General features: G+C 46.2%; 1 protein-coding gene across 2 annotated transcripts in view; it reads left to right on the forward strand.

Annotated features, from left to right (window-relative positions):
- Positions 1–19795, forward strand: part of ZWINT (ZW10 interacting kinetochore protein) — a 33517-nt gene extending 13722 nt beyond the window's left edge. Inside the window, exons 1-9 of one of the 2 annotated variants that reach the window (XM_073640419.1) lie at positions 230–376; positions 12130–12229; positions 12662–12779; positions 12974–13140; positions 13562–13707; positions 14224–14383; positions 16420–16559; positions 17787–17946; positions 18038–19795. In XM_073640419.1, coding sequence (XP_073496520.1) covers positions 363–376; positions 12130–12229; positions 12662–12779; positions 12974–13140; positions 13562–13707; positions 14224–14383; positions 16420–16559; positions 17787–17946; positions 18038–18112 — 1080 coding nt within the window. In that variant the 5' untranslated portion in view covers positions 230–362 and the 3' untranslated portion in view covers positions 18113–19795. Of the gene's footprint in view, positions 1–229; positions 377–12129; positions 12230–12661; positions 12780–12973; positions 13141–13561; positions 13708–14223; positions 14384–16419; positions 16560–17786; positions 17947–18037 lie in introns of those variants that run through there. The other variant, XM_073640418.1, reaches the window with a different exon arrangement.
- Positions 19796–20341: the final 546 nt, after the last annotated feature.

Raw genomic sequence — 20341 nt, forward strand, 5'->3', positions numbered from 1 at the left:
ATGGGGCCTTTACCTTCAGTTCAATTCACAATTAATTCAAATTTCAGACACTTCAGCTAATGGACACTTAAGCTGAGGGACACAGACTCCTAGTTCTCAATATATGGCCTACAGAATGAATTCAGCTCTGAAGCAGATGGGAGTGGTCTGTGCTCATCTTGATCAGCTGATTAGATTGAACCAGATGCTGGATGCTCAAAACTGAGTAAACAAGGCCATAAATGAAACTGGGGGGATGGCTGGGTCACATACCAGTGGGACATAGGGGTAGAGAAATAGAGAAATCTGCATGGGAGTCAAGACGGAAAAGCTGGGTGACGCACCATTAGAGAATTGGAACAGAATGGTATAGGGAAGACAGCATGGGAAAAGCTGGGTGACGTATATACTATGGACTCTGGGGGGCGCTGATATTTATATACTATGGACGCTGGGGGGCGCTGTTATACTGCTGATATGTATATAGTATGGATGCTGGGGGGGTGCTGTTCTTTTACTGATATGTAAAATGTAACCACTGGGGGCCCTGATATTTATATACTATGGACGCTGGGGGGGCGCTATTCCATTGCCCTTTTTTTTTTTTTGTGGCAAAGCAAGACCTATTTGTAATTGGCATTGGACAAGATGTTAGACTGTGGTGAGAACAAGCTGTGACCAACCATAGAGCAGACAGTTACTTGTTGGTGGCATCTGACCACTAAGACCATCACTGATTGGCAGAATGAGACACGTTTATTCCGGATATAACGGACCTGTGCTGCCCATTCCCTATGGGGCTGCAGAGCTGCGCTCCCCTTTACCTGCACCCCATCTCTTTTTCACTGGGCAATCTTTTTACATTTTTTTTAACCATTATATCTGCCACGTTTACACATACAGATATGTAAATAATCTACTGAAAGGGTTAACCGGGCTGAGTGGTGGCAGCGGTCGGTCAATCGGCTTAGCTCTGGTATGAGGATAATAGTCCTGTCAGTCTTGTCTGGGGATTACCTGTGATCTGGGAGACAGAGCCTAAGAAGCAGCCTAAGATCTCTCTGGGATCTTCTCCGCTCCATTATGTTTATGTGGCCTATATAAATGTATCAGTGCTCTGCCAGCATGTCCCCAAGGGCGTCCCTGTGGCCTCTGCTGGGATGAGGTACTTTTCTCTCTATACTGTATTGGGGCACGCATTTTAATCTTTGAAATCCGGTTTATCTTATTGCCTCCAGTATATAACATTTGGCCCCCCAAGTATATAACATCTGGCCCTCTCATGCCATCTGCTTTTACATACCTGTGACAGAACAGCTGGAGGTGCACATGTCCCTGATACCAACGCCGTCCTGTAATAGGAGCCATTGGGGTAACAAGTCCTCATGACATTTCTTTTCCCAGCGTCTGTGAGAGAGCTTTGTGGGAACAGTTTGGGGGGTGGGGGGGAGACCCTTTTCTGTTCTCCATTACTGTGCCCAGTGCACAAGGTCCATACAGATATGGGAGGAGAACATGAGCGGCCGCACAGAGCCTGAACCTCAGCCCCATCCTATAATGGAGATGGTGACCCCGCCCTCCCCCCAAAATCAGGATCTGACCCCACAAATGCTCTTCTGGATGAAGGGGCAAAAACTCCCACAGACGCCTCCAAAATCTTGTAGAAATTCTTCCCAGAAAAGGGGGAGCCATTATATCTGCCATGGGGCAAGTCCATATTATGTCTACAGGTGCAGGATGGGAGGTCAGTAAGGCCTCTGGAGGCGGCACATACTGTGCACTATATGGAAATAAGTATCATATATGTGGTGTTTTTCTAACTCTGCATAGTTTATCACCACAAGGGGAGAAATTAGAACAGAGTATTGTGTTGCATAATATGATTATACATATCAAATGAAGCATAAATATATCGTCCATGCTGCAACCTACTCATAGGAGATATATATGGCCAATCGTTAAACTATAACCTAAGGGGTGCTGAAGCAAGAAACAACGATCATATGGTCCATGTGTATAGAAAGTATGAAAAAACTTTATTCAAAATATTATACAGAGCGTCTAGAGACTGAACACATGCCAAAAATACATACATTGTTTTAAAACATACTTAAAAACAAGCAAGTATCACGCAGGGTGCAGGTAACCCCACCTCTCAAATCACCTTATTCACTGGTGTCATGTGATGAAGAAAGTATACTAATATATATGGGAAACATGAACAAACAGTATATATAATATAAATAATCATCTCACCACTATTCATGTCACTAATAGAGATGAGCGTTGTTCTACTCAAACTGTTCGCCAATCTCAAATTCGAGCTGTTTTGGGCGGTGTTCGAGCCGTTCGGCGAACACGAACAATTTGAGAAAAATTCGGCTGTTCGAGGTTATGTTCGATAACTGTTCGTGCACCAAAATCATAACTGGATTTTTTCTCAGTAATGATGAAAATTAATGTTAATACGCAGTTTGAGTGTACAGCAGGGCGGGGGGAGGGGCAGGGGATGGATCTCTGCAGGAACAATGAAGATCTCCATTTTTTTTTCTCTTTCCCGCATTTGCAGTGGGGAGGTGCAATCTGTCAGCCTATCAGCAGCGCACACACGGAGCGAAGTGCTTTTTTTCACACAAGCAAGGGCATGTGTGATTGGCAGTGTATGTCACATGTCCTTGCCCTATAAGACCAAGCCATTTTCCCCGTCGCCACCATTTTCTCACTGCTGCAGCTGCGTGTTAGACGGCACCGCTGTTGCTGTGTGCGCTATACCTTGTTAACTTCAAGCCAATTTTCGCACAAATATACAGATAGCTTGGGAGTAGGGAATAGTTGTGATTGCAGTCCTTTTAAGGACTAGGTTACAGCATTTCTTACGACTTTTATCAGGGAGGTCTGTGCTCTTAAATAGATAGGTTGTGGGAGTAAAGACTAATTGTAATTGGAGTCCTTTTCAGGACTAGGTTACATGAGTTCCTATCAGTTTTTGCCAGGCAGGTCTGTGCCAGTGCTGTGCAAGTTTTTTTCACAGCATTTGGCTGAATCTAGCAAAGCTAATCCTTTTTGGCCTATTGCAGAGTGTGTTAGTCAGTGGAGTAGCCTATCTGTGTTGCAAGATATAACGCCTGTGTATAGAATACCAATTTTTTTACTGCACCTAGTGAAGTAAAATCTTTTGGGCATAGCATCATTCTATTAGTCCATCTATACTGACCTCCATCAGGTTGCAAACTGAATATAATTTTTTTCTGCATCTAGCTCTGAAAAAATATTTGGGCTTCTAGCAGTGTGTGGGACTTGGTCTATTAGTCCATCTATACTGACCTCCATCAGGTTGCAAATTCAAAATAATTTTTTTCTGCATCTAACCCAGCCAATAGTTTTGGCCTAATACCACAGTTTGGCCACTCAGCTCTGCTCGGTTACCATCCATTGTTTTTTTGTGCAAACAACTCCAGAGTTGTGAATTAGTTAACCACCAAAATGAGTGGAAAAAGGCTTGCTGCTGGTGGAAAGGGGAATAGGCGTGTTGGGAAGGGGAAAAAAGGTTGTGTCCGTGGGGTAGGTGTTAAAGCAACAGTAACATCTGCAGAAGAAAGACCATCTTCCAGCCAAACTAAAATGTCTACTTCTTTTAGCGGACAATGTGATAAGATCCCTTTCTTACGGCCACGCCAATCGCTACAAATTCCAGATGAGGCACAAAAACAGCAGGTGCTTCAACGGATATCAAGTGCTCCTTTAAGTGGGCTCTCCTCCACATCAACTTCAACATCACAAATACTCCAGTCCTCAAAGGTGTCACCCAAATCGCACTTGCTTCCTCACAGCTCCCAAATCTCCAGCTGCCCGTCTGAGTATGAGGTAGAACAGATGGTTGAGTCTGCAGAGCTGTTTACTCATACTATAGCCTGGGAATCAGAGGTCGACTCCAGCGCTTCTGTGAATCCAGACGAGGAAATGATCTGCACTGATGCCCAGAATCTTTATGAGTCGGATCCAGGACCAGACGCAGAAGGTTCTGACCATAATGTAGACCCTCATTCCCAAACTGTAACTCCTGTTGGTGGAGACAATGAGGAAGACGATGATAAGACTCAAATACCTGATTGGAGCGACAACTTTAGTTTTTTGTCAGGGCAGGAACAGGTTGGCTCTGAGGACGACGGGTGTGATAACGCACAGGGTGATGATGATGAGGTCGGAGATCCCACTTACTGTCAACCCACAGTCAGCCAAGAGATGAGGTCAGCAGAGGAGGTGGAGGAAGATGCTAGTGACGACGAGGTCAGGTTGCGCCTTCCTGGACAGAGACGTAGTACTGGAAGCACGTCCACTGCATCCTCAAACACAACTCTGCCTCTCACCACAAGTCGTGGTGGCTCTTCAGGTCGCATGGGTGCTAAGCCTTGCATAGCCTGGGCATTTTTTCAGATCGATAAAGATGACCCAACTCATGTTATCTGTAACATTTGTCAGCAAAAGCTAAGTAGAGGCCAAAAAATACATAGTTTGAGTACTTCATGCATGAACCGGCACATGGACATGAAGCATAAGTTGCAGTGGGAAGCTCAGTGTGCTACAATGCGGTCTAGCCGGCCGGGCCAATCACCGTCTGCCATATCTTGTGCATCCGCGGCCTCTTCATCCTCTGTGACTGGGGGGACAGCAGTCACACCTGTTTTGGGGCGCAGACCTGCCACCTCTTTACCCGCAACAGCCAGCGTGATTGGCAGGTCATCATTTTCTTTGGAGGTGGTAACACCAGCTGGTCTTGAGCGCTGTCCGACATCGATAGCACCACCTTTGGATCAAGGCAACCTAACATATCCGCCTGCATCTTCCTCACAGACCAGCAGTTTGCCGGGGACACCCTTATCAACCCCGTCTAAGCACAATAGCCAGCCCTCGGTCCCTCAGATGTGGACAAGTAAAAGACCATTTCCTCCTAGCCATGAGAAAGCTAAGAGGTTGAATTTCACCATCTGCAAGCTCTTGGCTACAGAAATGCTGCCTTTCTGCCTGGTGGACACAGAGGATTTTCGAGACCTTATGTCCGTCGCAGTGCCCCAGTACCAGATGCCCAGTCGGCACTACTTCTCAAAGAAAGGTGTGCCTGCGCTCCACCAGCATGTCACACACGACATCACCGCTTCTTTGAGAAACTCTGTGTGTGACAGGGTGCATTTCACCACAGACACTTGGACGAGTAGGCATGGACAGGGGCGTTACATGTCGCTGACTGGGCACTGGGTAACTATGGTGACAGCAGGACAAGGGGCTGCTGTCCAAGTCTTGCCGTCCCCACGAGTTGTGCGTCAATCCTCTTTATGTCAAAGTTCCTCCACTGCTTCTGCCTCCTCAACCTCCTCTCGGTCTTCCACCTGCACCCAAAGCCTGTCTGGTCATGCCACAAGCTTTCTAACTGCGCAGAAGGGATCCTGCACACCTCCTTACTATGCTGGCAGTAGGGCTCAACGTCATCAGGCGGTTTTTACATTGAAATGTCTGGGAAATGTGAGTCACACAGCTGAGGAGTTGTGGTCAGCTCTGGAGAACCAATTTCATGAATGGTTGTCTCCACTGGACCTGAAACCAGGGAAGGCCGTGTGCGACAATGCTGCAAACCTGGGTGCGGCCCTTCGCCGGGGCAATGTCACACACGTGCCTTGTATGGCTCACGTGTTGAACCTGGTTGTCCAGCAATTTTTAGCCCACTATCCCAGACTAGATGGCCTTCTGCAGAGGGCACGGTCGCTGTGTGCTCACTTCCGCCGTTCGCATCCCGCAGCTCAGCGACTTACATCTCTACAGAAGTCGTTGGGCCTGCCACTTCACCGGCTAAAATGCGATGTGCCTACCCGGTGGAATTCAACTCTGCGACTGTGGCAGCACCGACAAGCCCTGGTGCAATACGTTCTGACGTATAGCCTGGGCCAACGAGATTCAGAGGTGGGGCAAATCACGCTGGAGGAGTGGTCTCAGATCAGGGACCTATGCACCCTTCTGCACAGTTTTGAAATGGCGACGAAGATGTTTAGTGCTGACGATGCCATTATCAGCATGACTATTCCGGTGATTTACATGCTGGAGCACATGTTAAACAGAATTCGGAGTCAGGTGGTGGCACAAGAGGAGGTGGAGGAAGTAGAGGAGGAGGAGTTGTATGCGGAAGGGCTAACATCTGCAAGGTCCAGAAGGTCGGCAGCACCAAGGCGGCAGGCATGTGAGGGTGGGGGAGATGGTTTTACCAGGGCGCATGGTAGCAGCCAAACTAGTGAGGAAGGTGCAGGAGCCCAGGAAGAAGTGGAGGACGAACTGATGGAAGACTCATCAGATGAGGGAGACCTTGATCACATTTCTGTTGTGCGAGGTTGGGGGGAGAGGACAGAGGAAGGAAGCATGATTGTTACCTCGCCACCAACACAACAGGGACTTGGTGCTCCTGGATGCGCAACACACATGAGTGCCTTCTTGCTGCACTACCTGCAACATGACCCTCGAATTGTGAGAATTAGAAATAATCCTGACTACTGGGTTGCCACACTGTTAGATCCCCGGTACAAAAGTAAATTTGCAGAAATTATTCCTGCCATAGAAAGGGATGCACGCATGCAGGAGTATCAGCAGAGACTGTTGCAGAATCTTACATGTGCTTTTCCACAAAATACCAGTGGTGCACGTAGTGAATCTCACAGTTCCAACTTGCCAACCGTGGGACCGTCAAGTGTTCAGCACTCAAACCGTAACAGAACCACAGTATCTGCTGGTAACATCAATTTTGCGGAATCATTTCACCACTTTTTTAGCCCATCCTTTGCAAGGCCACAGGAGACAAGAAGTCTGACACATAGTCAACGCCTAGAGACGATGGTACAGGAGTATCTCCAAGTAAACATTGAAGCCACGACTGTGTCACTGGACCCTTGCTCTTTTTGGGCTTACAATCTGGATAAATGGCCGGAGCTAGCCACTTACGCCTTGGAGATCTTGTCATGCCCCGCAGCCAGCGTTCTGTCTGAACGTGTGTTCAGCGCTGCTGGTGGTGTGCTGACAGATAAGCGCACGCGGCTCTCCACTGATAATGTAGACAGACTCACGTTCATAAAGATGAACAAATCATGGATCCGAAACGACTTTTCTACCCCTGTGTCATCCTGGGGAGAGTAAAAGCTTGATGATTGGTTAAAATCACCCTACCAACCGTTTTAAGCTTTCAAATTACTAATCATGTTTATCTGTATCTTGACTGGAAAATAATTTGGGCTTTGTAGCAGTGTGCAGCACTGATCCTATTAGGCCATCTATACTAAAGCTTCACCAGATTTAAAATTAAAAATAATTTTTAGCTGCATCTAGCCCGGAAAATAATTTTGGGGCTCCGAGATGCGCAAGGCACATAAGTGCCTTCTTGCTGCACTACCTGCAGCATGACCCTCATATTGTCAGAATTCGAAGTAATCATGACTACTGGGTTGCCACACTCTTAGATCCCCCAAACTTTTCGATCAACCTTTTCATTTTAATAAAGACCAAAAAAATGGTCATTTTTGAAATTATAAGCATTAGCAGGTTGTTAGAAACTGAAATCAAACAGTTTTCAACTCAAAACTTTATTCTAGGTGATGTTACATTTTCACATAGGACCCCTTGTTCGAAAGGAGCTTCTGAACTCTCTCGTCCATTGAATTTGTCAGGTTTTGGATGGTTTCTGCTTCAATTGTTTTGCATGAGGACAGAATACCCTCCCAGAGCTGTTGCTTAGATGTGAACTGCCTCCCGCCATCATAGACACTCCTTTTAATGATGCTCCAAAGGTTCTGAATGGGGTAGAGGTCAGGGGAGCATGGGGGTCACACCATAAGTTTGTCCCCTTTTATGCCCATATCAGCCAGAGATGCAGATGTTTTATGTGCAGCATGAGATGGTGCATTATCATGCAGAAAAATGATCTTGCTGTGAAATACACGGTTCTTCTTCTTGAACCATGGCAGGAAGTGCTGTTTGAGAAAATCCACATACATTATGGAGTTCATCTTTAGCGCCTTCAGGGATCCTAAAGGGGCCGACAATCTCTCTCCCCATGATTCCAGCCCAAAACATTACTCCACCTCCTCCTTGTTGGCGCTGTAGCCGTGTTTGCGTGGGGTGTCCATCAACCAGCCATCCTCCACTCCATCCATCTGGACCATCGAGCGCTGCACGGCACTCATCCGTGAACAAAACAGTTTTGAAATCAGTCTTCATGTAATGTTTGGCCCACTGGAGCCGTTTCTGCTTGTGTGAAGTGGATAGAGGAGGTCGACAGGATGGCGCATGCACAGCTGCAAACCTCTGAAGGACCCTGCATCTTGTTGTTCGGGGGACGTTGGAGGCACAAGCAGCTTCAAAAACTTGTCTGCTGCTATGACAAGGCTTTTTTGCCGCTGCTCTTTCAACCTGACGTAATTGCCTGTAGGAAAGAGTCCTCAATTTTCCCTTATCAGCACGCACACGTGTGTACTGTGAATCAGCTACATACTTCATCCTGATCATCGCACAATGTTGATTGTAGTCATGCCTTGACCTAAACACTCCACAATTTGTTGCTTCTCAGCAGCCGACACATCCTTTTTCTTTCCCATTTTGGCAGAAAATGTAGGCTGCTTAATAATGTGAGAGAGCCTTCTTAAGTAGTCTTGCCTTTCATTGGACACACCTGCCAAACTAATTAGCACAGGTGTCTGCAATTGCTTACAGTGATATAAAGAGCCCTGACACACATCACCATCAATGAGTTTAACTGACAAACAAACAAATTCTTCCCTTATCACTCCTAAACACTTTTTGTATAATAATTTGGAACGCAGTGTACATGTGCTTTTCCACAAAACACCAGTGGTTCACGTAGTGACTCTTACAGTTCTAACTTGCCAACCGTGGTCTGTATGGAGTTGTTCAATAAAGGGCCCAAAATTAAGATAACATAGATGGGAGAGGTCTCTATGAATAGGAATTCCTAAGTATTTGATACCCTGTGAGGGCCAGGCAAAGGGAAAGTTGGACTGGATGGAATCCTATATGGATTTGGGGAGGGAGACATCGAGGGCCTCAGACTTCGCTGCATTGATTTTAAAATTTTACCATGTAACAAAGTGATCTATTTCAGCCATAACAGCATGGATGGATATATGTGATTGAGTGATATATACTAGGACATCATCAGCAAATAGAGAGCACTTGTACTCTGTGCCTCCCACCTCAATCCACCTAATATTGGGGTTATGGCGAATTGATGAGAGCAGGTGCTCCGTCACTAGGATGTATAAGAGAGGGGACAGAGGACATCACTGCCTTGTCCCATTGGTGATTGTGAAAGGTGATGAAAATGTTCTGACGCACCCCCTGGGCCTTGGGACACCCGGAGCCGGACCCTTTTTGGTGGATGCTGGTGGTTGTAGTCTTCGTGGCGGCGACCCAGTTCCGTGGCTCAGGGCGGTCAAACCAGTGGCGGAACTATTTATGTGGTTTTGATGTTTAAATGTCCGACTACGCCACCCGTGGATTGCGGTCAGAGTGAACCGCCGCTGCAGGGCAGACCACTGAGGCTGGTGTTGTGGGTGCAGCAGAGCGTAGCATAACTCCCCACGGGAGGAGTATAGCCTCTGGGCAGTGTATGCGGAGGATGGGGGTGATGGTGCAGGGCAGCAGCAGTAACGACACGGAGTCAGTGATGCAGTTCAGGGCCTTTACTCACAGTTCTTATTATCCAGACCACGTCTGCAGGTAACGGCTGCCCACGTCGTACTGTGCTCACCAGGTGAGGGGCTCAGACAACTCCCAGATAACTTTGGAGCACTTCACAGGACCCCCTTTGTGTGTCCTTTGTCTGGCCTTTCTTACCAACACTTCTGTCCGGCTGCCTCGGGCCTCCTCTTGGTAAACTTGGCGCCAGTTTCCCTGACCCTATGTGGTGCCTTCCTAGCGGGTGTAGCGAGGGGCTGCGCCACATAAAATGTCAGAGCCTCCGGTTTCTAGCTGAGGGTCGTTTCTTGCCTCCACTAGTTCGGGGACCGGTCTCCCCCTTTGGCCTGACCCCTCCACGCAGGTGGATTCGGGCGTGCGGTGGTGACTCGCCCGTCCGCACCCCTGGGATCCCTTCATTCCTCGTTCCTGGAGCCTTCTCCGCTCCTCTTCCTTCCTTCTCCCTCTTCCAGGCCTGGGCCTCTGTTACTAGGCCCGCCTTCGGAGCAGAGCTCATGCAGAGCCCCTGCTCCCTGCCACTTCTGCTCAGACTTCTCTGCACTGAACTAAGATGGTGCCCACCTTTTATACTCCCTTCTCAATGCACCCAGGAACTGCTTCCTCCCTGCTCCTGCACTACAGGGTTCCCCTTCCTCAGTGTTCCCTCCCCCCACTCCAGCCAGGGACAGGGACTGTCGTGCCCATCTCATGGGCATATTGGTCGCCCTGCCCCACAGCAATGTGGTGTAATGCATGCAGGTGTCGGGTCCTGATCCACACTCCATCCTTACCTGAGAGTGAGATATCACACCTCTGGGTGAGGTGCAATACGTCTGTAGCAACCGAGCCCTCAGGGTGCTACAGTTCCATTTATCTTCAGCCTAGGTGACGTATTGCGATACAGGACCGTGATTTTGGCTATAAAAGGGTCCCCTAGACCCCTACCCCAAGCTTTTTAAGAGAATCATATATGGCGTGCCAGGAGACTCTATGGAATGCTTTCTCAGCATCCAACGAGAGTATCTAATTACAAATTTTTAACTGCATCTAGCCCAGGAAATACTTTGTGCCTAGTAGCAGTGTCTGCTAGTGAGCGGATTATCCCGGCTGTTAAGCAAGCTGCACCACCTGTAGTTTAGACACTTAATTTTTTCAAAGGAAATGCTTCGGGACCATGGGATACTTAGTGAAGAGCATCAGGAGGCACCCCAAGGCATAGGGGCTGGGACTGGCAGTAGGATGCCTTGCGGTGGACAGCCGAGCTCGATCCTTATAAAAGCTTTTTAACTGCAGCAGCTTTAGTGGACGCTACTGGAGCTGGAATTACCTCGGCTGCTGGCATGAGACTTGCCCTCCAATAGATCCTTGTAAATGGATTTAAAGTGTATTCATTCAAATTAGAGAGACAATTTAAATTAAAAAGCTTAGAGCTGCCTCCACCACAGGGGGGCTCGCTCGACCCACCAGCGGACAGGCACCAGTATTGGGAGAGGGGGGCTGGCCGTCAGGGTTCACCGCGGCTCTGGCACAAACCCGGCGACACGGAGGTGGCACGGGCAGGAGCGGACTGGCCGTGTCGGCTTCTCACTTTTTGGATTTTAGAAGGGCATGACATGCCTATATCTGTGTCTCCCCCTCCTTTTACTCCTCCACCTCTTTTATTTTCGCATGACTATATGTACTTGTCACTTTTCCATGTGTTAGTTATGTCTTCTGAGCAGTTTGTCAGCTTTTGGACACCTTTGAAGGTGTTTTCTATGTGTTTCTATGTGTTTTTGTTTGCCTGCCATTGGTTTTAACGGTGTTCGGCGAACACACGGGTGTTCGACGAACCGAACCGAACTCGAACACTACGGGGGTGGCTCAACACTAGTCACTACCCTTCATATATCACACATGATCACTTTTCATTATCATTACCTTAATGAGAGGAATAGAGCCTGCACCGAGCGTGATTCCCCGACGCGCGTTTCGGCGCTGATGCCTTCCTCAAGAGTCCCCTTGTGGAAGGCATCAGCGCAGGCTCTATTCCTCTTATTAAGGTAATGATAATGAAAAGTGATCATGTGTGATTATATGAAGGGTAGTGACATGAATAGTGGTGAGATGATTATTTATATTATATATACTGGTTGTTCATGTTTCCCATATATATTAGTATACTTTCTTCATCACATGACACCAGTGAATAAGGTGATTTGAGAGGTGGGGTTACCTGCACCCTGCGTGATACTTGCTTGTTTTTAAGTATGTTTTAAAACAATGTATGTATTTTTGGCATGTGTTCGGTCTCTAGACGCTCTGTATAATATTTTGAATAAAGTTTTTTCATACTTTCTATACACATGGGCCATATGATCATTGTTTCTTGCTTCGGCACCCCCTAGGTTATAGTTTATCAGCAGTTCACTGAATTCTGCTCTGCAGGCTTTTGGATTCCCTCAGGAACAGCCCTTGTCTGGACGTACGTCACAAAGAGGAAGGAGATGGAGAGATCCCAGCTAAAGTCCTGGTGGATTATTCCATGGTGAGATTTCACTCTCCTATGTTAGTGGTTGATGATAATATATATTAAAAAAAACAAAACCTCTCCTAGCCATGCCTTTGCGACTGGAAGGGGGGTGGGGACTATTGTAAATATAAAAAAGAACCACAATTATTGGACCCCTACAGATCTAGTACTTATCACTAATTCTGAGAACAGGTCATAAGTGCTTCAGTTTGGGTCTCCCTTTTTAAACTCTCGTAGCTGAGGGTTTGTTACAATAGTATCCAGTCTAGATAATTATGTGAGGTTAAACAGAGACCTGTCAGAAGATGGCACCAGTGGGGGTCTGGTCCTCCAGCTCATGGGTTGGACTTCTGATGTCTTTCACAATATCCTCCCCTTCATATTAGACAGATGACACTTTATAATGGCACATCATAATGCATATAACTTCATATTTATTTTTCTCAGGAAAGACGTAGGAAGCAGAAGATGTTGTGCAGTCAGCTGCAAGTGCTGCGCTTCCTCCTAGAATTGCTCCAAGAAGAGGACACTGCCAACTGGGAGGAGATGAGTCCCGAGTTACTGAGTGAGTGCCGACATGCCGTGTTTGGAGTCCAAAATCAGGACCTTTTCTAACTGTTAATTCTTCTCTGGTATATACTTTGCTTATGGGGGCGTATTGGCAATGTATGGCACTGTCATATGTTGCAACCTTTCCACACTGTATATACATTGAGAAATTATTTGGTGCAGAGTAACTGGCGGAATTTTCTTCATCAGATAAAGAGGTAGAAGAGGTTAAAAAGAAGTGGAAGTCCCTCAGATCTGAATATCAGGAGAAAGTGAATGAAGTGGAAGAGCTTATCCCACAGCTCCTGGAGAAGATTCAGCTCATACAGGAGAGGAAGACTCAGCTGGAGGAAGCTATGGAAAGGTACCAGGCTCAGGTGAGGGTACAGGTACATACCAGGCTTGGGGCGAGGGTAAGGTACCTGTATCTAAAACTGGAGAAGTGCTAGTGACAGGTGATCACATGGAAGGAGCAGATTTCTTACCGTGGTCATTATGCCCTTCCTCAGTCTTGTATATGTTGGGCCAGTATGGACATGCTCTGGTTATTCCTGTATACCTGTCCCCATACACCAGTGTGGCTAAATATTCAGTTTTTTGGTAATGGTCAGCCAATGATTTGATTCTGTGCCTATATGTATATATTAATAAGTTACCTATGTTCTTAATGGACTGCGTTCTTTTTAGAATGATTTGCAGAAGAGAAGGTATTATGTTACTGTCTTGGCTTTTTTTTTTTTTAAATTGTATAACAGTTCATCGACTTTCATCATCTTTTGATCCATTTTTGCCTTTCAGGCCAAGGAAAGGCTGCAGCATCTGCAGGAGGTTTTCCAAGAGCAGCAGCTGGTGGTACAGAAATGTCAGGTTCAGATGGAGCAGCTGAAGGATGAGGTGCAGACACTGGAGCAGTCAGTGGACCGCTGGATCCGGACTGTGAACAGGTGAGCCTGTAGTGTGCGGCACATAAGCATGACTTACAGGGCTTGTCCACTATATTTTGACAAATACAATATGATTTTTGTGGCTCTAAAGCTATATTCACACGTCCAGGATTTCCAGACCAGCTACAGGTCTCCTAACAACAAGCCATTGAGTTCAAGTCAGGAGGCCTCTGGCCAGTCCAGAAATCACAGCCTTACCAGTAGTATTGGGCTGTATTCACACATTCCAGATGTTTTTGGGTTGAATGTAAACCACGATTCACAAACTAGTACTTGGTCTCTTGACTCAAACTCGACAGTCTTGTATATGTCTTGGGTACTCGGACCACAAACCCCTTTAAACGCTAATTTCATGTGTTGCTTATTACTATTGGGAAGGGGTGTTGTGTACATGGTCGCTGAGCCATCCATAACTGAGGATGTGTTCTTTTGTATCTAGTAACCAGAGCTGCCCATACTGGAATCCAGGAAACCCCCAAAATGTAACGGATCCCTATATATTTCTGTGTCTTGCAGGGACTCCAAACTTGCAGGTCTCCTGAGTATGCATGGAGTGTCATTGCTGGCTGTTGGGGAGAACGAGCTTCTTCTAGATTTGCACATCATTGGGAAGACTGAGATGCCACCATTAAGGGTCAATCTGCACTTGTCATCTGAGGGAGAATTTCAGTTGGCGGTGAGAAAAGAGAAGCTGTCACTATCAGGGCGTGCAGAATGGCCAGCAACAGATGGGACTATTATAGCACGTTTACATCTAGAACTATGATTTTAATTTTGAAGGTTTTACTAATCTTTTTCCATGTGTGCAAAATAAAAATATACACAACTTGACTACAAATACACTGCTCAAAAAAAGTAAAGGGAACACTCAAATAACACATCCTAGCTCTGAATGAATGAAATATTCTCATTGAATACTTTGTTATGTACAAAGTTGAATGTGCTGACAACAAAATCACACAAAAATCATCAATGGAAATCAAATTTATTAACCAATGGAGGCCTGGATTTGGAGTCCCCCCCCCCCACACACACACAAATTAAAGTGGAAAAACACACTACAGGCTGATCCAACTTTGATGTAATGTCCTTAAAACAAGTCAAAATGAGGCTCAGTATTGTGTGTGGCCTCCACGTGCCTGTATGACCTCCCTACAACGCCTGGGCATGCTCCTCATGAGGTTGTGGATGGTCTCCTTTGGGATCTCCTCCCAGACCTGGACTAAAGCATCCGCCAACTCCTGGACAGTCTGTGGTGCAACGTGACGTTGGTGGATGGAGCAAGACATGATGTCCCAGATGTGCTCAATCGGATTCAGGTCTGGGGAACGGGCGGGCCAGTCCATAGCTTCAATGCCTTCATCTTGCAGGAACTGCTGACACACTCCAGCCCCATGAGGTCTGGCATTGTCCTGCATTAGGAGAAACCCAGGGCCAACCGCACCAGCATATGGTCTCACAAGGGGTCTGAAGATCTCGCCTCCGGTACCTAATGGCAGTCAGGCTGCCTCTGCCGAGCACATAGAGAGCTGTGCGGCCCTCCAAAGAAATGCCACCCCACACCATTACTGACCCACTGCCAAACCGGTCATGCTGAAGGATGTTGCAGGCAGCAGATCGCTCTCCACGGCGTCTCCAGCCTCTGTCACGTCTGTCACATGTGCTCAGTGTGAACCTGCTTTCATCTGTGAAGAGCACAGGGCGCTAATGGCGACTTTGCCTATCGTGGTGTTCTGTGGCTAATGCCAAGCGTACTGCACGGATTTGGGCTGTGAGCACAACCCCATCTGTGGACATCGGGCCCTCATACCACCCTCATGGAGTCTGTTTCTAACCGTTTGTGCAGACACATGCACATTTGTGGCCTGCTGGAGGTCATTTTGCAGGACTCTGGCAGTGCTCCTCCTGTTTCTCCTTGCACAAAGGCGGAGGTAGCGGTCCTGCTGCTGGGTTGTTGCCCTCCTACAGCCCCCTCCACGTCTCCTGGTGTACTGGCCTGTCAAACCTTCTTGCCACAGCTCGCATTCATGTGCCATCCTTGATGAGCTGCACTACCTGAGCAACTTCTGTGGGTTGTAGAGTCTGTCTCATGCTACCACGAGTGTGAAAGCACAACCAACATTCAAAAGTGACCAAAACATGAGCCAGAAAGCATTGGTACTGAGATGTGGTCTGTGGTCCCCACCTGCGGAACCTCTCCTTTATTGAGGGTGTCTTGATAATTGCCAATAATTTCCATCTATTGTCTATTCCATTTGCACAACAGCATGTGAAATTGATTGTCAATCACTGTTGCTTCCTAACTGGACAGTTTGATTTCACAGAAGTTTGATTTACTTGGAGTTATATTCTGTTGTTTAAGTGTTCCCTTTGTTTGTTTTTTTTTGAGCAGTGTACTTTCATTAAAAAGGTTCCCTGATCTGTTATTAGTGGCAGCTACACTCCCACCGTTAGGTTTTACACAAGTCCTTTGTATGTCAACATGTAACCAGTGAAGGGGGCTGGTTCAGCTATTGAAATTAGAAGCGAACTAGCTAACATGACTGGTGCTTATATCTTTTTAGATTAGGGCATCGTTCCATGTCCAGTATCAGTAAGTTGCATGCGATTTTTTTTTTTTTTTTTTTTTTTTTTTTAATATTTCAAACACAGCTAGATCTATTCCTCCACTTGTACAACCTCCGTAATGACAAATATCTGCATCTTCTGCAGCCAGAAGACGCAAAACTCACACTGCCTCCAGAACTGCAACGTGGGGCTACATCTCATATCGTACCCATCATCCTGGAGCTGCAGTGTTGGTACCGGAGCCATGCCAGACTGCTGAAAGAGCTGAAAGAACTTCATGAGCGGTAATGTAACATAGTTTCACACCTATAAAGCATACAGTAGAATAGATTAACAGCACCATCCACTATCAACTAATATTGGTCATGGCAAAAGTTTATGTTTTTTTTTTTTTTTTGCCTAGCACTTTAAGTGGGGAACCAGGTTCCCTTTGCAATTTTACCTAATATTAGATACAGCCTTAGATACCACCTTAAGGCCTCTCACAGTACTTTAGTAATCTGTATGTAAATTCCCAATCCCCACTGCCTGGCACAAAAAATACCTTCTTATACCCACATTTGGTGCCATCTGGTCTTGCTTCACCACCACATCTCTCATCACAATATCCTCCTTCTTGCTTCCTGTGGATAACATGTCCTACATCATCCACACAGTGTTTCCATTCGTGCTCCTGCGCAGGCGCACTCTAGGTGCTGCACGTGCGCCGGCTTTACAACCGCATCATTGACCTCTCTGGGCGTGTGCTCTTTACAATACTTTGCACTGCACTCAGCAGGACTGGGTGAAGTACGCCATTGCAGGCCACTGAGGATGACACAGGATGTCATTCACATGAAGCAAGCAGAAGAGAGAGGAGGTGATGAAGCAAGACAAGTGACACCCATCAGACTGCTGCATGGGGGTAAAATAAAAGGTGAGGGAGGGTGTTTTCATAGCACGCAAAAAAAAAAAAAAAGTGACTGGGGATTTACAGCTTACTAGAATCCCCCCCCCCCTCGGGAGATATCAGACCTCTACTATTGGCATACAGGTTATAGAAAAGTAAATCTATATTTACCTGTATGGCCCATAGCAGAGGTCTGATTGCAGGGAAAAGTGGTTTTTATCCACTCTGTTTTCCACAGGTTTGGCGGGGGGGGAAGCACGCTCTGTGAGCGTGTCACCGAGCACAGTGCACGTCACATGGCCCTGTGATGTAAAGGGGTGGGGGGGTGGAATATGGAAACTAAGCATATAGGCGGGGAATAATAAACAGCTAGATGGGGATTTCTTGGCTTCCCCTGGCTGCCAAGCCTGTGCAAAACAGAGTGGATAAAACCACTTTTCTCTGCAAGCAGACCTCTGCTATGGGCCATACTACAGGTATGTATAGATTTACTTTTCTATAACCTGTATGGCCATAGTAGTGGTCTGATATCTCCCAGGGGCTGACAGATTCCCTTTAAGGGATGAAATAACCCCTTTAAAGTTATGCAGTAAACCATACCGCAGTTGTATGCTATTCTTAGGTTTGCCATTGAGTGGCGCCCTGCAGAGAGGCAGCTCCTCTTTTTGCACAGGAATAAGCAACACCGCCTGGCGATCGGGGCAGGATACCCGGTGAGCGGAGGCGTCTGGCTGCTCTCTGTGACCGGAGCAGGACCGTGTGACACTGCAGACAAGCTCAAGGTACAAAGCTGCATACCACCTCTGTGGGGATCAGGCACAATAACTGCCCTTGAGTTGGAGTTAACTTTTATTTATTTTTTTTGCTATTTAGCCCCCTGTTGAGAACCCATCCCTAAGTGACTGGCTGGAATACCTACATGGCTATCCTGACTACAGTACCCAATGAGATTCCTGGAATCCATAAGGCTCTACACTGATCTGTATCTATGTACTGATACTAATATTCATAACCCAATGCTGTGTATAGGAGCTGTTGAACAGTACAAGGATCATATTTGCCATGCTCTCTGCTTTCTGTATCACTACTAGGTTGTTGTTCTGGAGCGACAGTGAATGTAGATGACCCCTGCTCCATTTATCGCTTCAAGAAACCATTAAACTGCAAAAACGTATGTGACCGCTGAAGTGAGCGTTCTTTATTTTGGTTTTCATCCCCTTACCCTCCAAAAAAACCAAACAAATCCAAATGGGAATGTGATTGGCACAAAGGACTTATCCAGCAGCGGGGAGCAATATTGGACAAATTGGATTAGAGGTTGTGAAGACTGGGATTAATACAGAGAGGGATTTATAACTGTACACATTTCACATAAGAGGAAGCGATGTCCTCTGGGACAGTAACTGTATATATTAATGATCTTCCTATTGTTTTTACAGCATTTCTCTACCAGTATTCCTTTCTTAATTTCTCGTTGTCACTGATGCAACTGCTTTTTATCTCCTTCCAGCTCCTTTGCTTTCTGCAGCTGCACGTCAATAACTTCTCATTCCCTCTCCGCCTGGTACGCGTGTGGTAATTCAATAAAGGGTAGTAAAATACAATTGGTATAGGAGGATATAGATGCGGTGCAGGGTGGAATTACAGTGATTTATAGAAGGCTGGATGCACATGGATCTAAATACCTGTAATAAGGGTGTTGGAAGATCTCATCCAGATGTCAGTTATTTGTGTGGGACTTTTTTCTTTTTATCCATGATATGTGAACTGCTCCATAGACATCTGATTTTCACAGATATTGGCTAAGTCATGAGCTGAGGGCAAGATACTTGCGACTAACTGTGACTTCTACCGGATGCAAAAAAGCAACAGTTCTGATACTATGAAAGCAGAATCGGACTTCCAGTAGTAATGCCTACTCTACACATTATGTAGAAACTTCTGAAAATCTGTTCCAGTCATCCAAATAGTGTTTAATTTGCATGAATGAGATAATTGCAGAACTTCCTGTAACACAATCCATATCAAATATGCAGTGTATGAACATACCCTTACATATGATGTGCTACTTAGACTGCCAAAGACGCAGAAAATGCACCAAAAGTAGAACTGACATCCACCTCCTCGTGATGACACCCACCCCTTTATATAACCTTTCCTCCTCTTCATATTTTACTATTTAGTTAGAGGTAAAGTTTGGTAACTGATATGGAAAAAATGCCGGGATTAAAAGCATAACAAAAATGCAACGTATTTCCAAAGAAACATTGTATTAAAGTGCCTTTATGGCCATCTCCATGGTGGCCTAATCGTGGTGTGAAAAAAAAAACAAAACAGCATGCTGTGATTGCATGCAAAATTTCTGATCGCACGCATCCATATAAATCTATGGGTGCGATCCTCTGATGCGAGAGGACCAGAGCACTGACACTCTGCTCGCAGCAGCGCCGGAGCCAAGTGTCATTAGCATCTCGCATCCGATGCTCTTGGTGTCTACGCTAGTGTGACTCCGGCCTTAGGGGGAAGGGAGGAGATTACACTATAAGATGTTTACCCGCTGTTTTAGAAACTCAACAGCCTCATACAGCAGGTGAAATAAGTATTGAACATGTCCCCAAAGTAAATATATTTCTAAAGGTGCTATTGACATGAAATTCTCACTAGATGTCTGTAACAACCCATCCAATCCCCACACGCAAAGAAATAAAACCATAGATGTCTATAAATTAAGTTGTGTAATGATGAGAAAAGGTTTTGAACACATGAAGAAAGAGAGCTGCAAAAAAGCCATAGAAAGTCATGACAGCAGCTGAAATCTATCAGAAATTAGACAATCTAGTGAAAAATATCATCAGCTGGCTCAACTGATGCCTACAAAAAGGTGTCCCATTACCAAGGTGCCACACTAGAAACATATCATGATGGGTAAAACCAGTGAGTGGTCTAAAGACCTTCGCAACCTTATTGTTGCATAACATACTGACGGCATTGGTTACAGAAGAATTTCTAAACTACTGAAGGTTCCGGTGAGCACTGTTGGGGCCGTAATCCAGAAGTCTAAAGAACATCATTTCACCATAAACTGGCCCTGACCAAATGCTCCCGGCAAGGTTTCAGACAGAGGAGTGAAAAAAATTATCAGAAAAGTTGTCCAAGAGCCAAAGACCACCTGTGGAG

This window comes from Phyllobates terribilis, unplaced genomic scaffold (assembly GCF_046119375.1).
Source record: "Phyllobates terribilis strain yellow unplaced genomic scaffold, ASM4611937v1 Scaffold_7__3_contigs__length_470593459, whole genome shotgun sequence".
Lineage (NCBI taxonomy): Eukaryota > Metazoa > Chordata > Amphibia > Anura > Dendrobatidae > Phyllobates > Phyllobates terribilis.